Here is a 24,217-nt window from a genome sequence, read left to right as displayed (position 1 = left end):
TTATGTGCTATTTGTATATTGTTTCTTTCAGTCTTATAACCTAAACTATGAAACCTTCCCATTTGAGACTTTATAAGTTTCTACTTATATATGCTTGACTTGTGCCGTTCCTTACAGGCGACTCTAGGAACTTATTGCTGCCTGGGGCACCTTGATTGCCCCTCCTCTCCGAAACATACACACACATCTGCACTTTTACCTAGTGTCTGTTAGTGGCAGGATATTCAGACCTGTCCCACAGCCTCTTCTTGTCAACCTTCCCTTTGTCTGCCAACCTCTTTACTTACCCAGTGTTCATCCCTTTTCCTCAGCATCCTGCCCCAAAGTGTCTATCCTATCTCCATACTCCCCTCTCCCAGCTCCTGACCATTATCCCCCAGAGCCTTCTTCCAGTATCTCATTCTTGCCCCTTAGGACAGGCCATGGTACCATCTGTCTCTTCGAGTCAGAGATGTCCCATTGTTACCACCTGGGGTCAAAGCACATTTTATATATATATAGTGGTCAGATTCTTTAATGCAGTTCTTAGAGTCCTAGAATGTCCCAGCTAGAAGTACCTTAAACAATCATTTAGTCCAACCTCTCACTGTGCATGCCAAGGAAGCTTGGTCTGGAGAGACCAGGCTAAGGGCATAGATAAGGTAGTGGACAGTCAGTCAGAATTCAGTGCTCCTAACACTCGGAGCCCTGAGCTTTCCACACTTCCCTGTTCAGGTAGTATGTGTTTTAGGTTCAGACATACGTAGGGCTGAATCCAAGCCCTGCTACTGTTTAGCTCTGTGATCTTGGGTAAATTTTTCAACTTCCCAAGACCTCAGTTTCCTCATCTGTAAAATGTGGTTAATAATGCCTACCTCATAATGTTGCTGTGAAGATTAAAAGTAGCCGTGTGTATAAAATACTAACACAAACACTAAATAAAGGGTAGAACATGGATAAAAGATGAGTAAAAGGGAATGCGGGCACTTTTGGCAATACGAGCACCTCCTAACTCATCTTGTCCCTTGGTTTGGTGTGACAGCTGAAGGGGGCTTGAGAGTGATAGAGGAGAGGGCCTCCTAGCGCATAAGGCGCTCAGCCAAGTCGTGGGCTCCTTAGTCACCTCGATCCCGTCGTGTTCCTCTCTCACTCTCTTCCTCAGTTTGTCATAACTCATGTGCCAGCTGCTCCGGCCCCACGGCCTCTCACTGTACAGCCTGCAGCCACCACCGGGCTCTGCGCCAAGGCCACTGTGTGCGCGACTGTGGAAAGGGCTTCTACGCTGACCACGGGGTCTGCAAAGGTATTGGTGGTGTCCTCGTCATTGCTAAGAGGCTTGCCCATCACAAGGACGTGGATTTAAATTACTTTTCAGGGCAACTTTTCCTCTAGTGTATCTTATATGGCTATGCATACTTTATATATATTTTTTCATGACCAAGAGATAATCTGAAAATTAGCTTTGAATATTTGTGAAGACACCCAAAAGTTCATGATTTTTCTGACCATCCTTCAGAGGAATGTCATTTCCTTTACCATGCATTAAAGTAAAACCAGACACTTATTTCCTCCTTTATCTGTTCTCCTAGCATTGCTAATATTTTTATTAGTCTTCGTTTTGCTTTTTCCTGAAGGACTTCTTTCTGTTAATGATACTGCTGAGCAAACTGAGAGTTCCTTGCAATGCCTCTGGGCTGAGTAAAATGAAAAATCTGAAATGGCTGTTTGCCAAAAACGCTTTGAGCTCGTCAGGAGGTGTGGTATCATTGGAGCCTTTTGAAACTAGAACATTGGGAGCAAACACTTTAATTAAGTGAAATTAATTTACATTTATTTATACATAGGGCACCTTGGAGAAGAGTTGGAGAATAGTTACAAGAAAAATGTATTTAAAACAGGGCAGCTGCAATAAATATTCTGAAAAAAAATTTAGAAAATCTTTTAAAGAATAGGAAAGTTAATTATATCAAAATGTGGGCATGAGGTAGTGTGAGTAATCTGTTTGACTCTGACTTTTACCAGTAGCCGGGAAAACAAGAAACTGTGATGGATTGTCAGATTCTTGCCGCTGCTCAAAAGGGACCTCTTCCTTGTCTAGGAAAGCAGCCTTTTCTCATATAAATTCTAAGAGGGATTTGTTGCCTGGACCCCTAGGTAGTGGGTGATGGATGACATAATGGACAATAACACAATGACCATTTTTGCAAAAAATACAGTTATGGCCTTTATATGAATGCTTCTTAAAATCTTCAATAAAACCTGAGGACATAATGTGAAATCACCATTCAGTGAATGTGTATCTCTGGAGAACCAAGCCAATATTGTCCAGTTTGCTGTATTTTTTTTTTTTCATGATCTAGCCTGGCAGCCCTTATAGGACCTGAGAGATATGACTAGTTAACATCACCCTCATTTTGCCTCTCACAAATATTATTATTATTACCTTTTGCTTTGTATAGAACACTAGAAAAACAATTTTCTGAAAAGATGTATCTGGTAAACTTTTCTAAGTGGTTTTGACTTAATTAGAGACTCCCCTTGGTTGCAGCATATATATGATCCTTGGATTGTTTTCTGCATTTTGTTCCTATTGGCAGCCTGTTATTCATCTTGCCTGACTTGTGTGGGTCCAGAGCCCTCTCACTGTACCCAGTGTAAGAAGCCAGAAGAAGGACTGCAAGTCAAGCAGGTGCCTGGGGCAAACCTCACCTCTGGCGAGTGTCTATCCCAGTGTAGAGCCCAGTTTTACTTGGAGAACACTGGGCTGTGTGAAGGTGAGTAAGCCTGATTTGAGGAAACATTAGGTAGCTTCTGGGCTTACCTCTTGAGAGATGCTGTGAAGTGGGACCAAGGCCAGAAGACCTTGATTTTCACATAAGAATGGTTCCAGGATGCCTGTGGATGGAGCGGAAGACTGACATGCAAAAGAGCATCCCCCACTGATGTCCTCCTTCCCTTTGTGAATAATAGATACTCTTAAAGAGCTAGTTCTGTTTACTCCACTGTCTCCAAAGTTACACTCTCAGAAGTTCCAGACAGGGATTCTTTCAGAGACAGTATGAGTAGCTAAGAAAGACCCAGAACCTGTTGGAGAATTCCGTTTATTATTTCTTCTAATTTGCTACTCTGAATATAAATTGGTCCCTTTAGGGCAAAATCTGGTCTTCTGTCAAAATTTAGAAGTGATTCCTGCCATTGCCTTGGCATATCATCTACAGAGGATTGATGCCATCCCGAATAATTTGACTCACTAGCCGGGTCATCTATGAGTGGTTGAGGAGATGAAGGGGAGATATATACAGTTTCTTGGGAGTAGGGGAGGCTCCTCTCTGCATCTGCAAGAATCTGCCTTGCTTTTGGATGAATTATTTGACTTTCAAGCTACTTAAAAACAAATTTCATTGCTTGTTTTTTCATTGTAAACATATAAAATTTCATTAAAGGAAATTTTGAATGTAGAAAAAGTAGAAAGATAATCCACCCATCATCTATCTCCTAAACCCAATTGCTTTTATCATTTTGCAATAATATATCTGAGTCTTTTTTCCTATGCATAGCCTTGAGTTTTTATTTTTGCAATATAACTGTAAGCATGCTGTGGATTCAATTTTGTTTCCTACAAGCCCTCTTATTAGAATGGCTTCAATTTTACATTGTAACATACCCTCACATGGAAATGCTGGATTTCAAGGTTAGGTTAAAAGATCTTTGACACAGTGAGTCATACGGCATAGTAGGAAGGATGCAGAATTGGAATACAGAGACCCCAGGCCACACTTAAGCTCTCTGAGCCTTTGCATTCACAGCATTAGAATAGGGATAGTTATCTTTCACACAGGCTTTCTGCCATGCTCAAAGGAAGTTAGGAGTGTGAAACTGCTTGGTAAATTGGAAAGCCCCCGTGCTCTATTGGCATAAATCTCTGTCCGTATAGTCAGGTGTTCAGGAACGTTATAGGGGTAACCCCCTGCTCCCTGGGATGCACCAGGCTCAGGGGGTTTACATGGTGCCTAGAAATTGGAGGAAAGGTCTCTACTCTCCAGACATCCTGGTTTCCCCCATATGTGCATTGCCCAAACTCTCTCTAGTCCCTTAAACTCTCATGTCTGTGTTTCCACAACCACTTATGGAATATGGGAATCTTTGTTTCTAAGAACCCCAGTGCCTTCCCAAGGCACATACCATGCAGCCTTCCCCTCTGGTCCCGGGAGAAATCAAGCAGAAATCTTCCCAGGCTACTCAGAGTAGCTAGCATCTTCCTAAAATTTTGAGCACTATATTAAAAATGAAAAATAGGGAATTTGGAGAGAGATCAGAAAGGAGAAATAAAAATTGATTAACATTTTTAAAGTTAAGTTGTAAATAAAAACTAGAGTGACCAGAGTTATTCAGCTAGAAAATAACATTACAGTTTATTTGGTCCACATCGTGAATCAGACACTTAGAAGTGCCTTACTTGTTTTTCCACTTAGTCCTGATAGTAACCTTATGGGGTCAGTGGGACAACTCTTTTAGAGGAGAATAAACTGAGGCTTGAGGAAGTTAAGGCTGGAACTAGCTCAAAGGCATGTAGGCAGCACAGTGTAGAGTCCAATGGGAACCTAAGTCAGCCTGACTCCAGTATCCCTGCTCTAAACCAGGATGCTGCTGTATTGTGGTCGCTGAAGGGACAAAAGCACAGCATACTAATGCTGTGGATTGGGGCGTCTTAAATTTAAGAAAGCGTCCTTGACAAAGGGGAGTTTTGTGGGAAATCCTTTATACAGACACCTTTTAAAAAGGATTAAAATCTAATCCCTCTGGAATGGTTTAATTTGTGGTCCCATGTGAGAGGACTAGGTTGACCTCCTGAGTCTCCTGGAGCCCCATGGTTTTATGCTAGTTAACATAATATTATTAAGTATCATACATATAGCTGTCTACTCACATTTATTACCAAATCCCTGTGCAATCTCAGCTAGGCAGATTGTTGTACTCTATTTATAAGTGATGAGAGTGTGGCAGAAAGAGGTTAATTGAGTTGCCCAAGATTCCATTGGGAAACTGAGTACAACCACCAATTGTTTCCAACCTACCTGTGTATTAAGTGTGTTGATTGATGTATTTCCTGTCACTCATCCCGTATCTCTGGAAACCTTTCTACCTTCCCACAAGCTGTTCCATTTTTGATTCTGCCCAAGCATTGTCTATGAAATCAGGCCTGGGAGCCCTATGAGATTGCACTGGGCTCTCCTGCTCACACATTCCCAGACATACCTTTACCTTTTTCAGAACGTTTGAGAAGGTTGGAGTTTGTGTGTATGTGTGTGTGTGTGCCATTGAGAGTTTATTTTACGGCACTTTTGATCTCAAGTGCTTTTCCATAAAGAAGAGAAGAACAACTGTTTTTTGGAGCTCTCCTTCCTCCTTTCTCTGAGACTGCAGCACAGAGTGATTAGAATATTACTGCAGCTAATGAAAGTGAGAGGCAGACACAGTACAGGAAGAAGCAGTTTTCTTAGAGTCTGCATTGGTGTCAGAAGTTGTCGTAAAAGTTTCTACTCAGAGCTACAAGAAAACCCGGGAATTATCTAATGTGAGGTGAAGGAAAAATACTCAAGATAACTTGACTAAAATCTAAGTCTGAGTAAAGGACAAAAAAGCAAAATTAGCAAACACTGCCCAAAGAGAGCATTGCTTATAGTAGGACAGTCTGTGTTTATTCATTCCTTCTAGAAATGTGTATTGAGTGTCACCAGGGTGCCAGGCATTGTCTAGGCACTGGGGTACATGTGAAAGAGTGAGGTGAAATTCCTGCTCCTGTGGAATTTATATTCTAGTGAGAGAAACGGGTAATAAATAAATAAATGAGTAACAGCAGCAGCAGCAGCTCTCATGGCATGCACTTGGCTGGTGGGCTTTGCTGTGAATCCACAGCGGGGTGATGGGGGAGAAGGAGGGGTGGGCCAAGGTGGGCTTCAAAAGAGTGCTCTGGAAGGGTGGGGACGGCCACCCGCATGTGTTTGTCCTGTGCCTTTGACTTGTTCTCAAAAATGAGCTTGGATTGGGGCTGGCCCCGTGGCTGAGTGGTTAAGTTCGCGTGCTCCGCTGCAGGCGGCCCAGTGTTTCGTTGGTTTGAATCCTGGGCGCGGACATGGCACTGCTCATCAAACCACGCTGAGGCAGCGTCCCACATGCCACAACTAGAAGGACCCACAAAGAAGAATATACAACTATGTACCGGGGGGCTTTGGGGAGAAAAAGGAAAAAAAAATAAAATCTTTAAAAAAAAAAAAAATGAGCTTGGATACTTCAGACGATGGAGCTTTGACACTATGCTTCTTTTTCACATGGTCTCTGTTTCCAAAGTGTGGCTAGAGTTGCTGGTACAAAAGGATGGGTTACTAATTGTAGGGTAATTTGGAGTCATCTTCAATAGAAGACCAAAATTGCACATGTTTATTAAATATTAACATTTAGGATTAGCTAAAAGAAGGATTTTAACAGCTTTATCTAGAGTTGATCTCACCCGGTTAATGGATTGTTCACTAGCATTGACAGATTCAAGTTTCTTAAAAAAAAAAAGAAGACAGCAAAACCCAAGAAACACTCATCAGTCCCCTTGCCCAAAGAAAACAAAACAAATTACAAAGTAATAAAAACCCAAGCCCTCCAAAATAGCGTCAAAAAACCATCCCTTACCTTTTCATTCGTCTTCCTCCGCTAGTTTTCCGTGCCCCTGTGAGTTCCAGATTAGGTCCCCAGGGTAGAGCTGGGTAGGGGCCACTGTGCTGCACCACTCAGGGGCACCATTCTCAAGGTGATGTCTGACTGGTGCCTCCTGGGGTATGTGTGACTGTACAGCTCTGTGTACATGGCAGCCCAGGGTGGATGGACAGGGCGAAGGACCTGGAGCTCTTGTCACTAGGAGACCTCTCCTTTCTCCTGCTGATGTTCAGAGGATCAGTTCAGATTGCTTAATTCAGCCTCAGATTCTCCTTCCACTCCTGGTTGGGGATTTTTTTTTTTTTTCTTTTAAAAGATTCAACTATTTTGAAGACTTAGCTTTTAGTTGAGGTCTCACTAGAGCAGAGCGTCTCATGGGAATCTCCTGGGAATCTTGTTAAGATGTGGATTCAGATTTAGTAGGTCTGGGGTGGGGTCTGAGTTTCTGCGTTTCTAACATGTTCCCAGGTGAGGCTGGTGCTCCTGGTCCACGGACCACAGTTTGAGTGAGCAAAGCCTCTACTTAAAGAAGAATAAGCATATCACTTTATCACTGCGGTACATCTTCCTAATTAGAGCAGTTTTTTAAAAGAGATCCTAACTTTTATTTCTTTGTGTGCATTATGCATATTACAGAAACTTTAAAAAATACAGATAGGAAAAAAATGAAAACAAAATAATCTATTACTGGGCTATCCAGACTTAGCAAATAAAAATACAGGATTAGGAGAGAAAAATATTCAGCAAATAAAAAACGAATTTTTTAGTATATCTCAAATATTGCGTGAGATATTCTAAAATGTTATTCATTGTTTATCTGAAATTCAAATTTAACTAAGATGGTCTTTATCTTTAAATCCTATTTATAACCCTTCTTTCTTGAAATAACCTGTTTTGATTTTTTGGCATAGATTCTTAACAGTTATTTATACATATGCACATATATATTATCATTTTATAGTTTATAAATTCCTTAAAAGCAAAAATTTTATTGGAGATCCTATCTATTTACATTTACTCCCATTTTATAGATGAATAAAGTGAGGCTTAGAAGGAACCAACTAAAGAATAATTTAGCACTGGGGCATTCTGGGCTCTAATATAGGACACAGTTGCTCAGGAAATATTTCCTTCTTTCTAAGTCCTGATCTCTTGTTCTTCATTTCACACTAAAGTTTTACAATTTAGTTTCAGGCCAGGTCATCTCAATAAATGTGCAGCTCAGTCACTATGTCACCAGTTTAGCAGTGGTGGCCAGGACGCGATATGAACAATGCTCAAGATTATTACATTAGCCACGTAATTGCCCTGATTCCATGGCAAATTAATAATGAATTCTTTAAATTCCCACATAGTTCAGCAAGAGGGTTCAAGGTGATATAATTTTGAGGAAATTACAAGTTTTATTTTAAAAATGAACTCTCTTCTAGTGAAGTGAATTTTACTTACACATCTTCTAATGTATTATGTCAGTAGAAACCCTGTGCTTTAAAATATAATGCAGAGGTAATAAACATCCCAGTGGTCCCCATTCCTGCATCAGCAGCCTTTTCATTATACTTAGAATAATCATGGAGCTTAGGTCAGATAAACATCAGGGAACTTTAAGCAACTAAATTTTTCCAGGCCTTTTTTTTCAGTCTTAAAGATCGCATTGCCTCCTTAGGCTGGGTCTTACTGCACAGGGCAAAATTACACAAAATCAATACAGGTTTGGTATCAATTTTTAAAATTTTTTCCAGATTTGTTGAGATATAATTGACATATAACATTGTATTAGTGTAAGGTGTGCAATGTAATGATTTGATATGTGTATATATTGTAAAATGATTACCACGGAAAATTTAGTTAACATCCATCCCTTCACGTAATTACAATTTTTTCCTTGTGATGAAAACTTTTAAGATCTGCTCTCTTAGCAACTTTCAAATATGCAATACGGTATTGTCAACTATAGTCACCAAGCTGTAGATTACATTCCTAGGACTTATTTATCTCATCACTGGAAGCTTGTACCTTTTGACCACCTTCACCCATTTTGCCCATCTCCCATGCCTGCCTCTAGCAGCCACCAGTCTATTCTCTGAACCTTATCATTCATCTGGCTCTAGTTGTTGTTTGTCTCTCAAACCTTGTGATTATCCAAGCCACCTTCTTTGTTCTTAGTGGCTCCGCTAGTTGAGAGTGTGCCAACACCTGTCTGTGTCCCAAAGAGGAGGATCTTAGTCAACGCCTAGATGCAGTCTGATTGGAAGCTGGACCCTCAGGCAGCAGCTCTTGAAGTGTGCAAGTAGATCTGGTATGTTCTTGGGAGGAAGTGAGCTCAGGAGCCTATGTCACCATCTTGGATCAAATGCCTTTCTTAACATAAGAAATTCACCAGTTATTTTGGTCAATTAATTAGCTTGCTTTAGGTGAATGGGAAGAAATAAGGTATATTGTGAGTATTTTGGTGTATTTAGTTGTTGCTAAAGTTCACCAAAGGCTATAAGGCAAAGAGTTTTAATTAAAGAAATAAATGGGCAGAAGGCCTGCTCAGCTTAAGAGTATGTTGCTATTTATGAAGCTGGAATTCCCTTGCATTAATTGAATAAAATACATGGCATCTATATTAAGGAACACTCTTTAATGTAGTCCCTAGAATGCTGACACAAGCTATACAAATGCATGCCTTCTGCTAATGTTCAATCTTCCTCACTTTCTCCTTCTTGCTTTTAGAGCATGGGCATGCTAGGCTTTGGGGGTAGAAAGATGAAAAACCTGTAGACTATGCCTTGAGAAAAAAAGCATGATCAAGTCAGGAAGACTGACATCTGAACAAGTTATTAAAAGAACATGAGACCTGCTGGAAGGGCAGTAGGCACAAGGTAGAGAAAGTGTGCAAACAAAGGAGACCGACTCTGTCTCGGGGAGAGGGTCTGAGGGAAGATTTCCAGAGAGAAAGCTTTACATCGTGAGGCTGTTGAAGGATTAGCGGGAGTTCAGCAGAGAAGAAGGTGGGAAAGGGCGTTTTCTAAGGCCAAGGAAACAGCAAGTGCAAAGGCATGACGTATTTGGAGAAGTACAATGTATTTTGAGTTCCTGCACCAAAAAGGTGACTTGTGAGGAATGATAGTGGACACATGGGGGTGCGTCATGTCCTGAAGTGCTTTATGTGCTGTGCTGAGGAGTTTCGAGTTAACACTATTGGTATTGGATGACCATTAAAAGATTTTAAGTAGGGGAATAATTTGGTCAATTTGCATTGTATAAAGATCTATCTGGTGGTTGTGTGGCAGGTAAATGGGGAGAAAAAGAGTGGCACTGGTTAGGAAGCAGCCGCACTAACCACATCATGAATAACGTCAAAGGTCTGGACTAAGGGGCCATGAGGATGGTTCAGGTAGGATAGATTTGGCAGAGATTTAAGAAGTAGAGATCAATATGTCTTGGCTGTGTTGTGTTGATGGAAAAGTAGAAGTCTAGGGTTTTCACAATGAGTGATTTGGTGAATAGTAGGGCTACCAAGTGAGACAGGGAATACAAAAGAAAGACTAGATAGGGAGTAGGATGTGGGGTTGGGAGTGGATAATGAGTACAGTTTTGGACAGAAGGAATGTGATGTCATACTTTACATTGAGTAGATATGGGCCAAGCTTGGAAGTGGATGTTGGATAGTATTTTGTAAATGAGGAGTATGAGATCTGACAAAACACCAAGTAGAGATATCCCCTAAGCAGTTAGATTTATATGATTGGAGTTTAGGGTAAACGTCAGAGCTGTACACATAAATTTGGGACTCACCAGCATGGAGGTCATCATTAGACCTATGGGCAAGTTTGCCCACGAGTGGGATGAGAAAGGGCCAAGGGTGCAATTTGGGGAAGCTCCAATATGCTTGATGTAAACAGAGAAAGGCTGAGAAGAAATGATCAAAGAGATAGGAGAACTAGAGGGCGCTGTTGTCAGTGTCTCCATCCACCTATTCACCCACCCGTTCAGTCAGCAAAAATTCACTTCTTCAGAATGTATGCCACGCAGGAGCAGGGACTATGATAGATATTGTAGGAATCACAGAGATGGAAAAGATGTGATTTTTACTCTTGAAGGGTTCCTATTCTAGTGTGCGTTGGGGTAGGGTGGGGGGATAGGTTAAATCATGTTCATTAAAAAAAAAGAAAAACGAAGAAGGAAAAGAAGGGTGAGGGAAAGGGGGAGATTGATTTCATTTGACTTCACTCATTTCAGTTTTCATCTTTTATCACAGCATTCCTACTGTATATCTTAGAGGATTTTTATATTTGCATCATAATTCAAGGAAAGCCTACCTCAAAAATTGTTTTTGACATAAAAGGATGTTTTATATGATATCAAAGTAGGAATGCTGGGCCACTTTATATATCATTAAGAAGAAAAGAAAAGTGGTAGTGTTAGTTGTCTGAAATTTAACGAAAGGCTAGAATGAACAAAAATTGATATGTTTTCGTTGTTTTAGGTAAAATTTTATTGGAATCAGGTTGACTGGACTTTACAATCATCTAAGGACACTTTTAGTGCTGAAGCCGCTCAGTTATGCTTCTTCAGAAATATTCTTAGCTATCAACTGGAAAGCCTCTCTCTAAAAATGTAGTATTATGTGGAGAAATTATTCATAGAACTTCTTTCAAATCTCTTCCATGTGTGCCCTGTAATGGAATTAGTCTTCCTTGAAGGATCTTAGACTTCAAACCAGAACTCCTGCTATGAAATCAGTTTCCATAGAATGATAGAGCCTCATAAAAGTCACTGAAATAGTGTAGACCTTTCCAAAACCAGCCCAGAATTGAAGTTTCATAAGGTTGTTTTAAAGATGCAGGTGCAAATGCCTGTACTTACAAAAATAGAGCATTATAGAGAAAAAGACACTTTGAGAGGATGGTCACCCAGCATATCCTTCTCCCTCTGTGCCGCACAGCAACTAACCAGCTCATTATCTACTTGGTTCTTAAACATTTCCAGTGAAGGCAGTTCTGAAGTCTGCCCTGGTGATGCCCAGCGAGGCTTATTTCTGAAATCTAGTGAGTGGCAAAAGGACTTTCTCCTGGAATTCTTGGCACATCAACCCTTCAACTTGTTTGTCCTCTTTGCTTTCCTGTTTTATATAATTCAATAATAACCTTTATTCACATTTAACCAGGTTATCACATTGACTTGGTGACCAAATGGAATGAAATAAAATATGTTGTGTACTCATAAAGCATTAATTTATCTTTCCCCAGTTTTCAATTACACAATGATATGCTTTGATTTCCTATTTATTAGGAAGATATAACAGGAAGAGCTAGGGATTTTTGCAGTCTTGTAAAGTCTAGTATGAACATATTGGTATTATTGTAGGTGTATTTAAGTATGTAGAAAATATCATGTTGCTTATAGTTGCTTCTCCAGATCATCCTGGGAAGCTTTGTGTTGACAACATGATTTAGCTGTATTTTGAAATATTGCCGCCTGACTTTCCATTACATGCTGTTTCATTTTGTGTTAAACAATGGGCTAATGTGTACCCTCCTTTTATAATATTTGCTTAAACATCAGTTTGCCTATTCCATTTTCTTTTTTAAAGAGGAAATATTTTCTCAGTGATTCTGGAAATACTTGGGAAAAAAATTCTAACTATGACTTGTGCTAACAGAGCTATTAACAAGACAATCTAAAAAAACAAAAGTAAATGATTTTTTAAATTGGGACTCTAGCTCTGTTTTTCATAGAGTAATAAATACTGTTAATAGGTATGAAGCTCTACAGTATATGCAGGGATGATAATCAAAATGCTTATCAACCGGTAAGGCAAGGGTGCTGCCCTTCGGAATGGGCTCTGGCCTTACGTCAGGAGCAGAGTCCTGGAGGCCTCCTGGTGCAGGTGTTAAACATTTAGGTGCTGGATTCTGGATGAGGCAGGGTGCCATGGTGTGGCTGCAGGAGAGCACTAGAAAGCTTAGGACAGCAGCCATATACCAGCCTGTGTGGAAGCAGATTACTACTTTAACAACCAGTACTGCTGGACCAGGACATTGTAGCTTATATCAGCCCCACTTATATTACAGAGCGTATGTTACATTTTTATTGAGCGTTGGCGGAAATGGAGACTTCAGTGGTGTAAAGTTACATTCAGTTCCTCCAAGCTGCTGGTCTGTAAGTCTTCCGGGCATTTGCTAGAAGGGGCAGAGGAGGCAAAGAGGAGACTCAGAGTAGATTCAGAGTCCCTGCAGTTGGTGAGTCTTGTCCATTGGACAGAAAGTGGGCTGAAATGCATGATGTCCTCCACCAGGGTGAGAACCAGGTCTTTGTCTTCCTCACCATTATATCTCTAGCACCTAGACCTGCTTGAGGCTCGGTAACAAATGAATGAATGGTTGGAAGTGAATGACTGTTTCAAACATAGGTTTTATATTATTCAGGTGACAGATCAGGAGACAGATGCCACTGAAAAGAGAGTTTGTTACTCACAGTTCCCAAGAGGAGAGGGCATGTCATGCCATGCAGGACCATGTGAGGAAGCACCAGGGTCGGTCGGGAGGCAGAGGGAGCGAGGGGAAAACATGGACAAGAGCGTTTACTGTGGCCTCTATGGGAATGAACAAGTGAGGCAGGCTGAACAGGTTTAGGATTATTGGCTGGTTGGAACAATTTCAGTGGGCTTCGGGGTGTAGGGGCTGTCCCTTGTTGTCTGGTACCTGGTCCTGGAGAGATTAGGGCAGCGGGATAGTGGCCCTGAGTGTCCTGTAGAGAAGGCGATGGATGTATGAGCTCCAGATTGGTTAGTTTGCATGTGAAAGGCGTGCTCACAGGCTAATCATTTACTATCTCTAGGAATTGGCTAGTTGTGGGAGGAGTGGTCTCTCCAGGATCACCAAGGCCCCAGATGTCAAAGTGTCAGAAATACAGAAAATAAAAAGGCATGATTAATAATCTGGCCACCTTTGGGAAATGATGCAAATATCCCCTTTATCCTTAAAAGTCTGATGTAGGCAAGCAGAGATGTTTTCTTTCTCTTTGTATCCACATTTATTTTTACGTCTGTGGGTACTGTAACATAGCACTTAAAGGTAATAATTATAGATTTATTAAGCCCTTACTCTGTGTTCACTACTATCCTAAGAACTTTACATGCATCAACCCAATTAATGTCCACAACACCCCATGCAGTATGCACAGTTTATATTCTCATTTTATACATGAGGAAGTAGAGCCTTGAGACGTTCCATAACTTAGTCAAGGTCACGTAGAGTTGTGATGTGATGCTCTTATTCTCTCTGCTATACTCTGTCTCCCATTCATTGTATTCCAGTTACTTGCTTGCGTGTCTGTTAATGAAGCTAATTGTAGCAGCTCAAAACATTGAACAATTCTTCTCACCTGTGTATGTCCAGTCTCCAGCAGAGAGTAGGCACCGTATAAACCTTTGTGGAATCAATAAGTAAAGCCTCCATCACCTTTCTCTTTAATTTGGTCAATGTGGTAAGCAGCCCATTGTCTAGTGATGGTACAGGAGCTGTCCTGAGGGGAGAAAACCTGTTTTATGGATTCCTGTTCTTTATTTGACATTGTCTAAGAGTGGGAACTTGGGAAGAAAGAAGTGTACGACTCTGCAAATGGCTGTTGCTGTTTTGTGGTATTTATGCCTTTCCTAATCTAGGTTCCACAGATACTTGCTTTGTAGGACATGGCCTTTAGAAAGAAGTATGTGAGATGTGTCCTTGGGAAAACTAAGTGAATGTGCAGAACGTATTCCAACCCAGGAATGTTAACAGGAGAGACACAGCTCCTGCGCCTGTCATGTGGTGGCTTTCCTGATTGTCTCCTCTGCTCCGTCTTTCTCCCAGCGTGTCACCAGTCTTGTTTCGGGTGTTCAGGGAAGAGCCGCCATAACTGCACAGCCTGCCGGCCTTCCCATGCGCTGTTGGATGGGCGGTGCCTCTCCCAGTGTCCGGATGGATACTTTAACCAGGAAGACAGTTGTACAGGTGAGTATGTAACATGCTGGGGCGTATTCCCTGTGCCCGTATTTTGTCTTCATAATGCAGCCAGACACTGTAATTAGAAACCTTGTCATACCGGGGGTCTAGGGTTGGGCTGTAAATCCTCGTCTTGAATTTATAGGAGTAAGGGTATAGAGCGAGGGAAACAAGTGAAATTCTCTTCTTCCAATGAGGAAGCATGGATGAAGTGAAAAAAGAGAATCAGCTTTATGCTATGCATACAACGAGGTATGGATTTGATGGTGGTCCTCATGGTGGCAAGTTACCACAGGTTCCTATGCATTTGTGTAAGATCAGGCATTTGGCGTGAGCTTGGCGGTTCTCAGCCCCACTTTGCCTGGCTATAGCCTAATAGAGCAAAAGGAGAGAGAGATATTTATTTTCTTCTTTGACATGTCAGTCCAATATGTTTTTAAGAGCACCTTTATATTTCAGTGACAGAGATTCTAGAAATTGCTAGTTGAGATTAGTGCAGAGTTTTACTGGAATCGACAAAGCACTAAAATTTAAGCACCTTATTGTAGCACTGTGTTTTCCTGTATCTGCAGAAAAAAAGAAAAGACAAAACACAGTCTGTCATGATTACTGTTTTATTTCTAAAAATAGACTGTTGAGACCAGCTTTATAAAAGGAAAAAACCATTATTATAAAATTGTATGACATGTATTTCTGAAGTCAGAAAACATAGTAAATTTATAAAATATTTGAAGAATAATTTCACACTTCTTCGATCCATCTAGCCTTGAACTCCAAAGAGGAAATTTAATGTGAACACAAATTTAGACGATTGAAGATCAATATTGTATTTCTTCTGGAATTTCCTTTTTCCAGGTGCCTTTTTAATCTCTCTAGGCCCCCGATGGGTTGCTTTACTTTAAACACTCTATCAAGCTCAGTGGGGAGTGTTCCTGGTTTTTTTGCCGCTGGAGTTGTCCTTGAAAACTGTGGTGTGTCCTAATGTGCTTTCCCCCGAGCCCAGTGGGTTTTCGTACGCGTGAAATTGTTGGTGGGGAGCAAAGTCTGGGTTGCTCTGACTTTTCTCTGTCTCCGCCACTGCCCACGTGAAGCCAGCAGATGGATGGCAGCCCACGCAGTGGGGCAGCCAGGTCACTGGAAATACTCTGGCAGGGAGGAAGAACGGGGAGGTGGAAATCATCCTGAGAATGCTAGTATCTTTCGGACCGGCATGTTCAAAGTTAAGAGCCTCAGGAATGTAGAAGGGGTGAGAGTTAGTGCCAGCCTTCTAATCAGCAGTTCATTTTCTTGCTTGCTTGCCTTTTATTTTTTTAATAACTCCTTATCTTCTCTTGGCCTCTCGCCAGAAGAAGTGAGAAGCGATCGGCTTTACTCGAAATCTGTGCCTTTGCTTTCCACCAGCTCGTGCCAGAAGGGAATTCCTTGTCATCAGTTCCAGCAAGCTCTACCCAGCTCCAGCCCCTCACCTCCCCTCCTCTTGGAATCAGACATGCTTAGCCCTCCTCGTCCTTGGCAGAGCCATCCTTAAATCTCCTTCCGTGCGTCTGCTCCTGCTGCCCGCCTTGGCACACAAATGTGGCTGCAGCTGCAGCTGCAGCCTTCCTTTCTTCCTTGCCATCCTTGTCTTTATTGCCCACACCTCCTGTGACTCACTTGTTTTTTTCGGTGTAGTACCTCTTATTAATTTGGTGGTTTTTCTGGGGAAAACACAGCTTTGACTTAATTCTGTCTAAGGAATTGAACTTCAAATCCCGCTCAAGATAACCTCTAGAAGAGAACTTTTTCTATTCTTTGTATTTTAATTAAGTATTGCTGCTAAAACAGGCATCCGTGTTGTGGCCTGAAGGGAAAGCGTGGCTGGCATCTGATGCTGGTGAGAAGTTTTAGTATCCCTTGCTGTGTGCGGTTGCCCCTCTGCCTGCCAGGAATTTCTGGGAAGCAAAAGGTCTCCCTCTTCTCCGTGTCCCACTTTTTGAATCATGGTATTTTAGGGAGGGGGAATACCACTTACTTTTCTGTTTTGTGACTTCGATCTGAACTTCCTTATTTACATAGATGGGGATGCTCATGCTGTCCCCTCAGGAATGTGCGGCCAATGACTCTAATTTTTGTGGTTCTAGATTCCATGTTCTTGGATGATATTTACATTGACCCCAGAAATGCAGTCTCTTGGGTCAGGCCTAAGGTGTGCCAGGCCTACTCAGGAATCTGCAAAAGTTGAGTAGTGTTTGAGGTCTACTCTTAATGTAATTTGTGGAGTGCATTAAATACTTCATGTCCTTGCATGCTGAGCTGATAATTTCAATCCTGGTTTTTGTTTTTTACCCTAGAATGCCACCCCACCTGCAGGCAGTGCCACGGCCCCTCGGAGTCTGACTGCATCTCCTGTCACCCTTATGTCACTCTTGTTGGTGGAAAATGCAGAACCAGCTGTAGAGAAGAGCAGTTCTTCAACCTTGTGGGGTACTGTGCTGGTGAGTGAAACCTCCTCCATAGTCTCAGAAATCTCTGGTCAGAGGCTAGGGTTCTTCATACCAGCTTAAGAAGGCTCTCATACTTGTCTTTTGTCACCAGATTAAGAGCTCTTGTTCAGGAGACATTTGTCTCATATCTGGGGATCACTTCACCACCCCCTGTCAGACACTGAGTAAATATTTGTGGATTCAAATGGTATCTTCTAATAACTCTGTTGCAATTCGTGAAAAAAGTAGAACCTTATATTAATGAAGATCGAAGTGATGATAATAGGATTGTGTTTGCATGTGGTGCCCTTCAATTTAAGAGAGAAAAATGTTTCTTTAAAACAATCACTCCGAAGACTCTCTCCCTTTTGTCTACGTTATCTCCTGTCTCTTGCTGTGGAGAACCTTTGCCATCAGCCCCAGGCACAAAAATTTAGGGAGATTAACCTAAAAGTAAATGAGTTATTTCAGGAGATGGGATTTTTCCTCTTCGTTTTAGAACTCAGCTCTCAAAAAGAAATAAATTAGGAAAGCAGCCTGGAATTTGGATAGTGATGCGGAAGCCATCCAGTGTTTGTTTTCGTCCATCCATTCATGCAGCAAATATCTTTAAGTGTCTACTAATGGTCAGATCCTCAGAGTACAAAAAAAAAGAAAAGAAAGAAGGATGAATAGGACAACGACCCTGCCCTCAAAGAGCTTACAGGTTGGAGAGAGGGATTTACAGACTAGTGGGTTGTTATGTATTTCTTGGCCTACTTATCCAAGTTATCAGAAAAACTTGAAGAGATTTGCCTACAGCAGCTGTTATCACAGCTCTGCAGGGCTTGACCAGGAGGCATTCTGGAATGCCACTGGGCAAGGGGGAAAGGTGAGAAAGCTAGTCTCTGGTTGGTTGCATGCTGACCTGGCTGTAGGGTTGGTGCCTGGGCAGGGAGGAATTGTGGCCAGTTGTGGCTGGTAGTGCCATGTCCTAGGTGATCCATTCCTTTTTGCACATGAGCTTAGCTAAAGACTAAGCATTGGGGTCCAAGGTCTATACCCTACGAAGACTGAACTGTCAAGAGCAGGGCTGCAGCTAAAAAATGCTGGGTTCAAGACAAAACCCAATTATAAAGACTGCAGACATTTTAGGGGCAACAAAAAGTAGAAGCTCACAGATTCTGGGCTTGAGACTAATGAGATACTGCACTTGCTGTAGGGTGTGGGCCTTTTGTCCGTACTGCAGTTGTAGTCAGGACTGACTTGGGAAGTGGGCAAATGGGAGGCATTAGTGCCTACCCTTGAAGAGGAACCTGGGGATGGCAGGGGCTGATTGTTATTATAGTTTGTAAGCTTGAGTTCAGCTACTGATTCTTACTTTAGGATATGAAGGGGCGGCTACCATGAGAACTAAGAGTTTCCTGACATTGTTGAAGCACATTAGTGGATCTTTTCTGAGAACCCACTGAGCACAAGGTGCTGAACTGCTGTTTGAGGGGACACAGAGATCTTCCAGGCTACTTAAGGAGATGAACCAAAGACACAAGTGTGGTTAACAAATAGTACAAAGCAATTTGTGGATAATAACACCAATAGGCAGTATGAGTTGTAGGACTTCAAAAAATATAGAAAGTGTTGTGGAGGAGGTAGAACCTAAAATTCTTCCTGAAGAGTAGCTAGGATTCAGTTAGACAGAAGGAGTCAGGTGGGTGTTCCAGGTGTGGTCCACCAGGAGGCGCGTCCAGAGGGTAGAACATATGTACCGTTCAAGGCCAGTGAGTGCTCCAACCTTGCTGAAGAACATGGTTTGTATTAAGGCATATTAGATGAAACAGGTGGGAAATTTAAGTTGGAGTATAGAGTACAGAGAACCCAAAGTTCTAGGACTAAAAGTTTGGACTGAATCTTGTGGGCAATAGGGCCCTGAGAGTTTTGGAGAGGACTGTGGCTTGACTAAGAGTGTGTTATAGGTAGGAAATCTGCAAGCTGTGTGGGGGATGGACTGGAGCAAGGAGAGACTGTAGTCAGAGAGAGGGGTTAGAAGGTTGGACCTTCAGGATGGCTTTTCTATTTCCAACCTATTCTGCATGTGGACCCTGAAAATTTTATGCTGGGGCATATTTTATAAATAAATGTTTATATAAGGAGATTGGAAAATTTAACTTTTAATGAGCTCTGTTCTCTAAAATGTCCAGAGCCCTCTTTGATAGTAAATTAGGTTATTAGAGTTGCATTAATTTTTTAAGGCTAATAGTGGACCATTAGAATAAAGAATCATAGGACTAGACTAAATGACTCTGGAAGTCCTCAGCCCAAGAAGAGCCAGTCCCACTAAGGGACAAACCTTGGCTGTCCTGGGAATAAAGTATATTAAGTAAAGGTTTTAAATAAGGTAGCCATTGTCTGGTGCTGGAAATCTATTCTTGAATAGAGATTGGTACATCAGTATTTGTTACAGAAAAATTTGGCCAGTAATTTCAATTGTCGATCTTTCAGAGAAATGCACTGACCCCAAAGTTTACTTTTTCAATAAATATATGTCCTTTCTAAACACCTCCCACTTCTCTCTGAAGCACTGTAGTGCATTCATTCATTTAGGCTTCATAAAACATATACTAAGCACATGCTCCATGCCAGGCACTGTGCTAGGCTCTGTGGATGCCCAAATGAATGAGATATGGTGCTTACATTCAAGAAACATACAGTGTAGTGAAGGAAAGGGCTGTGTGTTGAATATGATATTGCTGTGGATATGAGATGAGCCTGTGGGACAGGACCCTGATCTACACTGAAGGAGGTATGTGTGTATGGAGTGGGCACTGAAGGCTTTCTGGAGCATGTGGTAACTCAGGTGATTTTGAAAGATGAGTGAGAAGTAGAGGGGTTTGGAGATTTAGAGGGGAGAGCATTCTAGAAAATGGGCCAAAGAATATTATCTATTCAGGCACCAACAAAGACTAGAATGCCAGCCCTGAGTATGGGAGTGGTGGGACTGAAGCGGAAGGAAGCAGGGCCATGTCATGAAGGCCTTTGTGTATTCTGTTTAAAGATAACATACTTTGTCATCAAGGCTGTGGGGATCTCTTGAAGATTTTTAAGGAAGGGAGAGTCACGGTTACATTTCTGTGAAGAGAAAGATCTGAAGAAGATTATGTAGAAAAAGACAAGACTGGGGCCAGCCCAGGGGTGTAGCCATTAAGTGCGCACGTTCCGCTTCGGCGGCCCGGGGTTTGCCAGTTCGGATCTCGGGTGCAGACATGGCACCGCTTGGCACACGATGCTGTGGTAGGCATCCCACGTATAAAGTAGAGGAAAACGGGTACAGATGTTAGCTCAGGGCCAATCTTCCGCAGCAAAAAGAGGAGGATTGGCAGCAGTTAGCTCAGGGCTAATCTTCCTCCAAAAAGAAAAAAGAAGACAAGACTGGAGCAGAAAGAACTTTAGGAAGTTGTAGGAATCCAGATGAGACAAGCCCTTTAGTGAGAAAATTGCTGAGGAGCTGAAGAGAAAGGGGCATGGCTTCACTAAGTATTAATTATATATTAGGTTGACCTGTGTGAGATTGCTGTTTTGTGGGCACAAATTGTCAAATAGCGGCAGGTTCACATGGTTCAACCTAATAGAAGCAACAGAAATTGGCAATCTTTTAGCCCTAGGGGCTAAGAGAGAGGGAGTTTTCGGGATGATTTCCAGGTTTCTGGTCAAGTACATTTGAGGAATGGGACTAGGAAGAGAATGTGTTGGAATTTGGACAAGTTGACTAACGGGTGACCATTGGACGTCCAGGGGAGGCTGTCCAGGAGGAGGCTGAGGGTCTAAATGAACACAGATTTTTCCCGTAGCCACCAGGAACTCAGATGCTGTCTTCATTTTGCCCTGAGCCTAAAGTCCTGGAACTTTTTTTTTTTAACTGAAGTGTTACTGCAGACAAGTCAGAGTTACCCTCATGGAACATTTCAGTGACTTTTATCTAAACTCAGGAAGGTGTCAGGAGGAGCCCTGTGGTGATAGACAAAGCAAAGATAATGCACCCCATATGGTGTCATCAGTGGAATGTATAGTCATTGTGCTTGGGCAGCCCTAGCACAGAGCAAGGACGGGGAGGACCTCTCTGCTCCCTCTGTCGCATCTGAGCTTTGCAGGGTGGTAGGATTTACTCACGGGATTTATTCTTTATCTGAGGTGTACCTAGGATCATCATCAGAGACCTCTTAATTGCACTTAGTTGTTTAAGAAAGAAAATTACATCTAATCTATCACACAGACAAGAAGAAACACGTCCTGGGAACAGGTCCAGTAACCTCCATGTGTTATCACATACGGAGGTGTCATATGTGTGGGGTTTTTTCCTCCAAGTCTGTCAAAGCAAATATACAGTTTGTGAGAGTTAGACCAGGGCTGAAGGTTTTCAACAAAGATAAATGAACTGGGGTGAGAGGCGAAAGTGGATAAGATTGCAGCAGACATGGTTAAGTGCTATGGAAAGCCAAGTTTTTTCTTCATAGATTTTTTTTTCTTTATATTTGCCCACATCTCAGCAACATTATCCCGAAATTCTAAAGCCTGGGGTGCTTTCTCCATTTGTCTTTCTTAGCCAAAACCTTTTTCCTGTTCCTAGAAGGGGGTGGGAATTAAAAAGAAAACATGAGGGAGAAATATCCAAATGCAGATCCATAAAGAAATGCCTTGGGCTTTGTAGAATGCCTCATGGGATGCCTGTACTGTTGAGTTCTTATGTAGAAAAGGAGATAATACTGAGAGTAATATTGTAGAGGGGAAGACTGGAATATTTTATTTTATTTTATTTTATTTTTTGAGGAAGATTTGCCCTGAGATGACTACTGCCAATTCTCCTCTTTTTGCTGAGAAAGGCTGGCCCTGAGCTAACATCCATGCCCATCTTTCTCTACTTTATATGTGGGACGCCTGCCACAGCATGGCTTTTGCCAAGTGGTGCCATGTCCGCACCCGGGATCCGAACTGGCGAACTCCAGGTTGCCGAGAAGCAGAACGTGCGCACTTAACCGCTGCGCCACTGGGCCAGCCCCCAAGACTGGAATATTTTAAACGACTGATTTGTTAGGGTGGTAGAATTCTGGGGAATTAAAAATTTGTTTGTTTATGCAGTAATTTTTTAAATGCGGGTTCACTTTCTTTGTAAATCTGTGCCAAAAATGAAAGCAAAAGAAGACAAGTGTCAGTAAAGAAATATTGCTCTGAGTACTTTCGTATTGTATTCCGGGCTACTCAAGTTGTTAGTGATAGTTAATAAGTGTTGCGTGCAAAAAAGACTCCTGGCTAAGGAGATTTCGGAAGCTCTTGGTTAAATAAAGTTAAGCACACTTCTTTATTGCAGGATTTCTCAGAACCTTAAATAAGCAGATGTGCATTGTGAATCTCTGAGATGAAGGAGGCTGGACATCATTTCCCAAATATTTAGCTGCAGACCCCTCCCCTTTGTTGATTATAGCCCCTCACAGAGCTGACCAGTGGTGTGCAGAACAGCCTTTGGGAAGCCCTGCACTAACTGATGTTAATATATTGGACAATTTGTTGGCGCTCCCTGAAGGTAAAGTGAAATAATGAGCCTGTACTCCGATTGCAGACTTCCTGCCTTCCGTTCCTCTGTCCTTCCCTCCCTGCCTGCCTGCCTTCTTTTCTCTGTGAGCAAGCAGAGGGGGCACCAAGGAGGCTCAGGTTGGCCACTTTCTTGTCTGCTGAACAGCACAGAGGAGCAATCGGTAATTCTCCTCCGGTGTCGGGTCTGAGAAGTGTTTGCTCTCTGAACATGAGTGAAGCTATTTGTTGACTGATTAGAAAGCCTGTTAACATTTTTCTTCCAAATCATTTAAAAAAAAAAAACGTTTTGAGTCCCTTCCATGATTTTCCCCATTCATTGTCATCATTTCTGAAAGAGGGCCGTAAAAAAAGTGGTGAAAAGTTGAAACGCACAGATTAAAAGAGCAACAAATCCTTGTTTTGGAATAAGCTGATAGAATTGCAGCAGTGAGTAATGAAAAAAGACCAGTTCAAGTTGAATGCAATTAAGGAGCTGGGAAGGAGCGCTGAACGAGCCCATGTACCAGCTTTCTGCCGCAGAGAGGTGAAAGCCAGTTCTGTTTTACGGCGGCTTCTACATGTGGGAGGGTGGGTTGGCACTGCCCTACATCTTGCTGTAGCTGCTCCTGTGGCTATAAGCTGAAAGGAAGGAAACTGCTACCATAAACGTGTAGCAGTTACTACCTTATATTGATCGTCAAAATCCTACCCATCCATCCCTCACAGCCTGGCTCAGATTCCTTCCCTTCTAGGACCGGCTTCCTCTTGGCATCTCCCACATTGTAATTCCTAGTATGCTTCTTGTTGCTACCAATTACCTAGCACTTGGCATGGACTAGCTCGTGTTCCCTGTGAGTGATCTTTTCATGGTGTCTAATAACAGGTGACTATTCTGAGGGCTTATTATGTGACAAGCACAGTGCTAATTGCTTTGAATGCATTTTGCCATTTAATATATTAATGATGATCCTCCAAGGTAGGTACTAATGTATCTCCATCTTACATATGAAGAAACCAAAGCACAGAAAGGTTAAGTAACTTGCTCAAAATGGCAGAAGTCGAAAGATAGAGCCAAGATTTGAACCTAGAGCATGTGATTCTAGAATCCATGTACTTAACCATTGTCTTGTACTCTGTGATGCCAAATACAGTTGATTATGGCAACAGGGACTCAAGAATGACTTTTTGATTGGCAGATTAAAAGGTGGATCATCAGGGACTGGCAGGACAAGATGGCTCGGAGAGGTACTGTTGGGAAAAGTTGTAAGAACTTGCTAGTCTGTTTCCAATGCCAAGGAAGCTGTTTAGACTGCCGTGTGTTCTTATTATATATATCCTTATTAAATGAATAAACTTTAAAGAAAAACATTAATGCATACTAAATTTAAATAATTTATGTCACTCGTTTAATCTTTTTCAATGGGTACATAGTTGCATTTTTTTAATAGTTTTAGTCTACAGCTGTGTATTTCTTTGCTCACTTTTCTTAAATATCACTTTTAATTTATATATTTCCACGTGTTGGCAAATATTGGAAGAATCCATATAAGTGTCATT

At 41.8% G+C, this 24,217-nt stretch overlaps 1 protein-coding gene and 1 long non-coding RNA gene across 12 annotated transcripts in view; one reads left to right on the top strand and one right to left on the bottom strand.

Moving 5' to 3' along the window:
* LOC139082295 (uncharacterized) overlaps positions 1-3,016 on the bottom strand; it is a 38,863-nt gene extending 35,847 nt beyond the window's left edge. For all 7 annotated transcript variants that reach the window (XR_011538149.1, XR_011538152.1, XR_011538150.1 and 4 more), the window contains exon 1: positions 2,801-3,016. This is a non-coding gene — a long non-coding RNA (uncharacterized lncRNA). The remainder of the gene's footprint in view (positions 1-2,800) is intronic.
* FRAS1 (Fraser extracellular matrix complex subunit 1) overlaps positions 1-24,217 on the top strand; it is a 426,477-nt gene that overhangs the window by 223,137 nt on the left and 179,123 nt on the right. For all 5 annotated transcript variants that reach the window (XR_011538148.1, XM_070612755.1, XM_070612754.1 and 2 more), the window contains exons 17-20: positions 1,142-1,282; positions 2,577-2,753; positions 14,526-14,666; positions 16,988-17,131. Coding sequence is in view for 4 of the 5 variants with exons in the window: in XM_070612755.1 (XP_070468856.1) it covers positions 1,142-1,282; positions 2,577-2,753; positions 14,526-14,666; positions 16,988-17,131 (603 nt within the window). In the remaining variant the exon portion in view is untranslated. The remainder of the gene's footprint in view (positions 1-1,141; positions 1,283-2,576; positions 2,754-14,525; positions 14,667-16,987; positions 17,132-24,217) is intronic.

Source organism: Equus przewalskii, chromosome 3 (genome assembly GCF_037783145.1).
Source record: "Equus przewalskii isolate Varuska chromosome 3, EquPr2, whole genome shotgun sequence".
Classification (NCBI taxonomy): Eukaryota; Metazoa; Chordata; class Mammalia; order Perissodactyla; family Equidae; genus Equus; species Equus przewalskii.
This window is presented reverse-complemented; position numbering and strand designations above follow the sequence as displayed.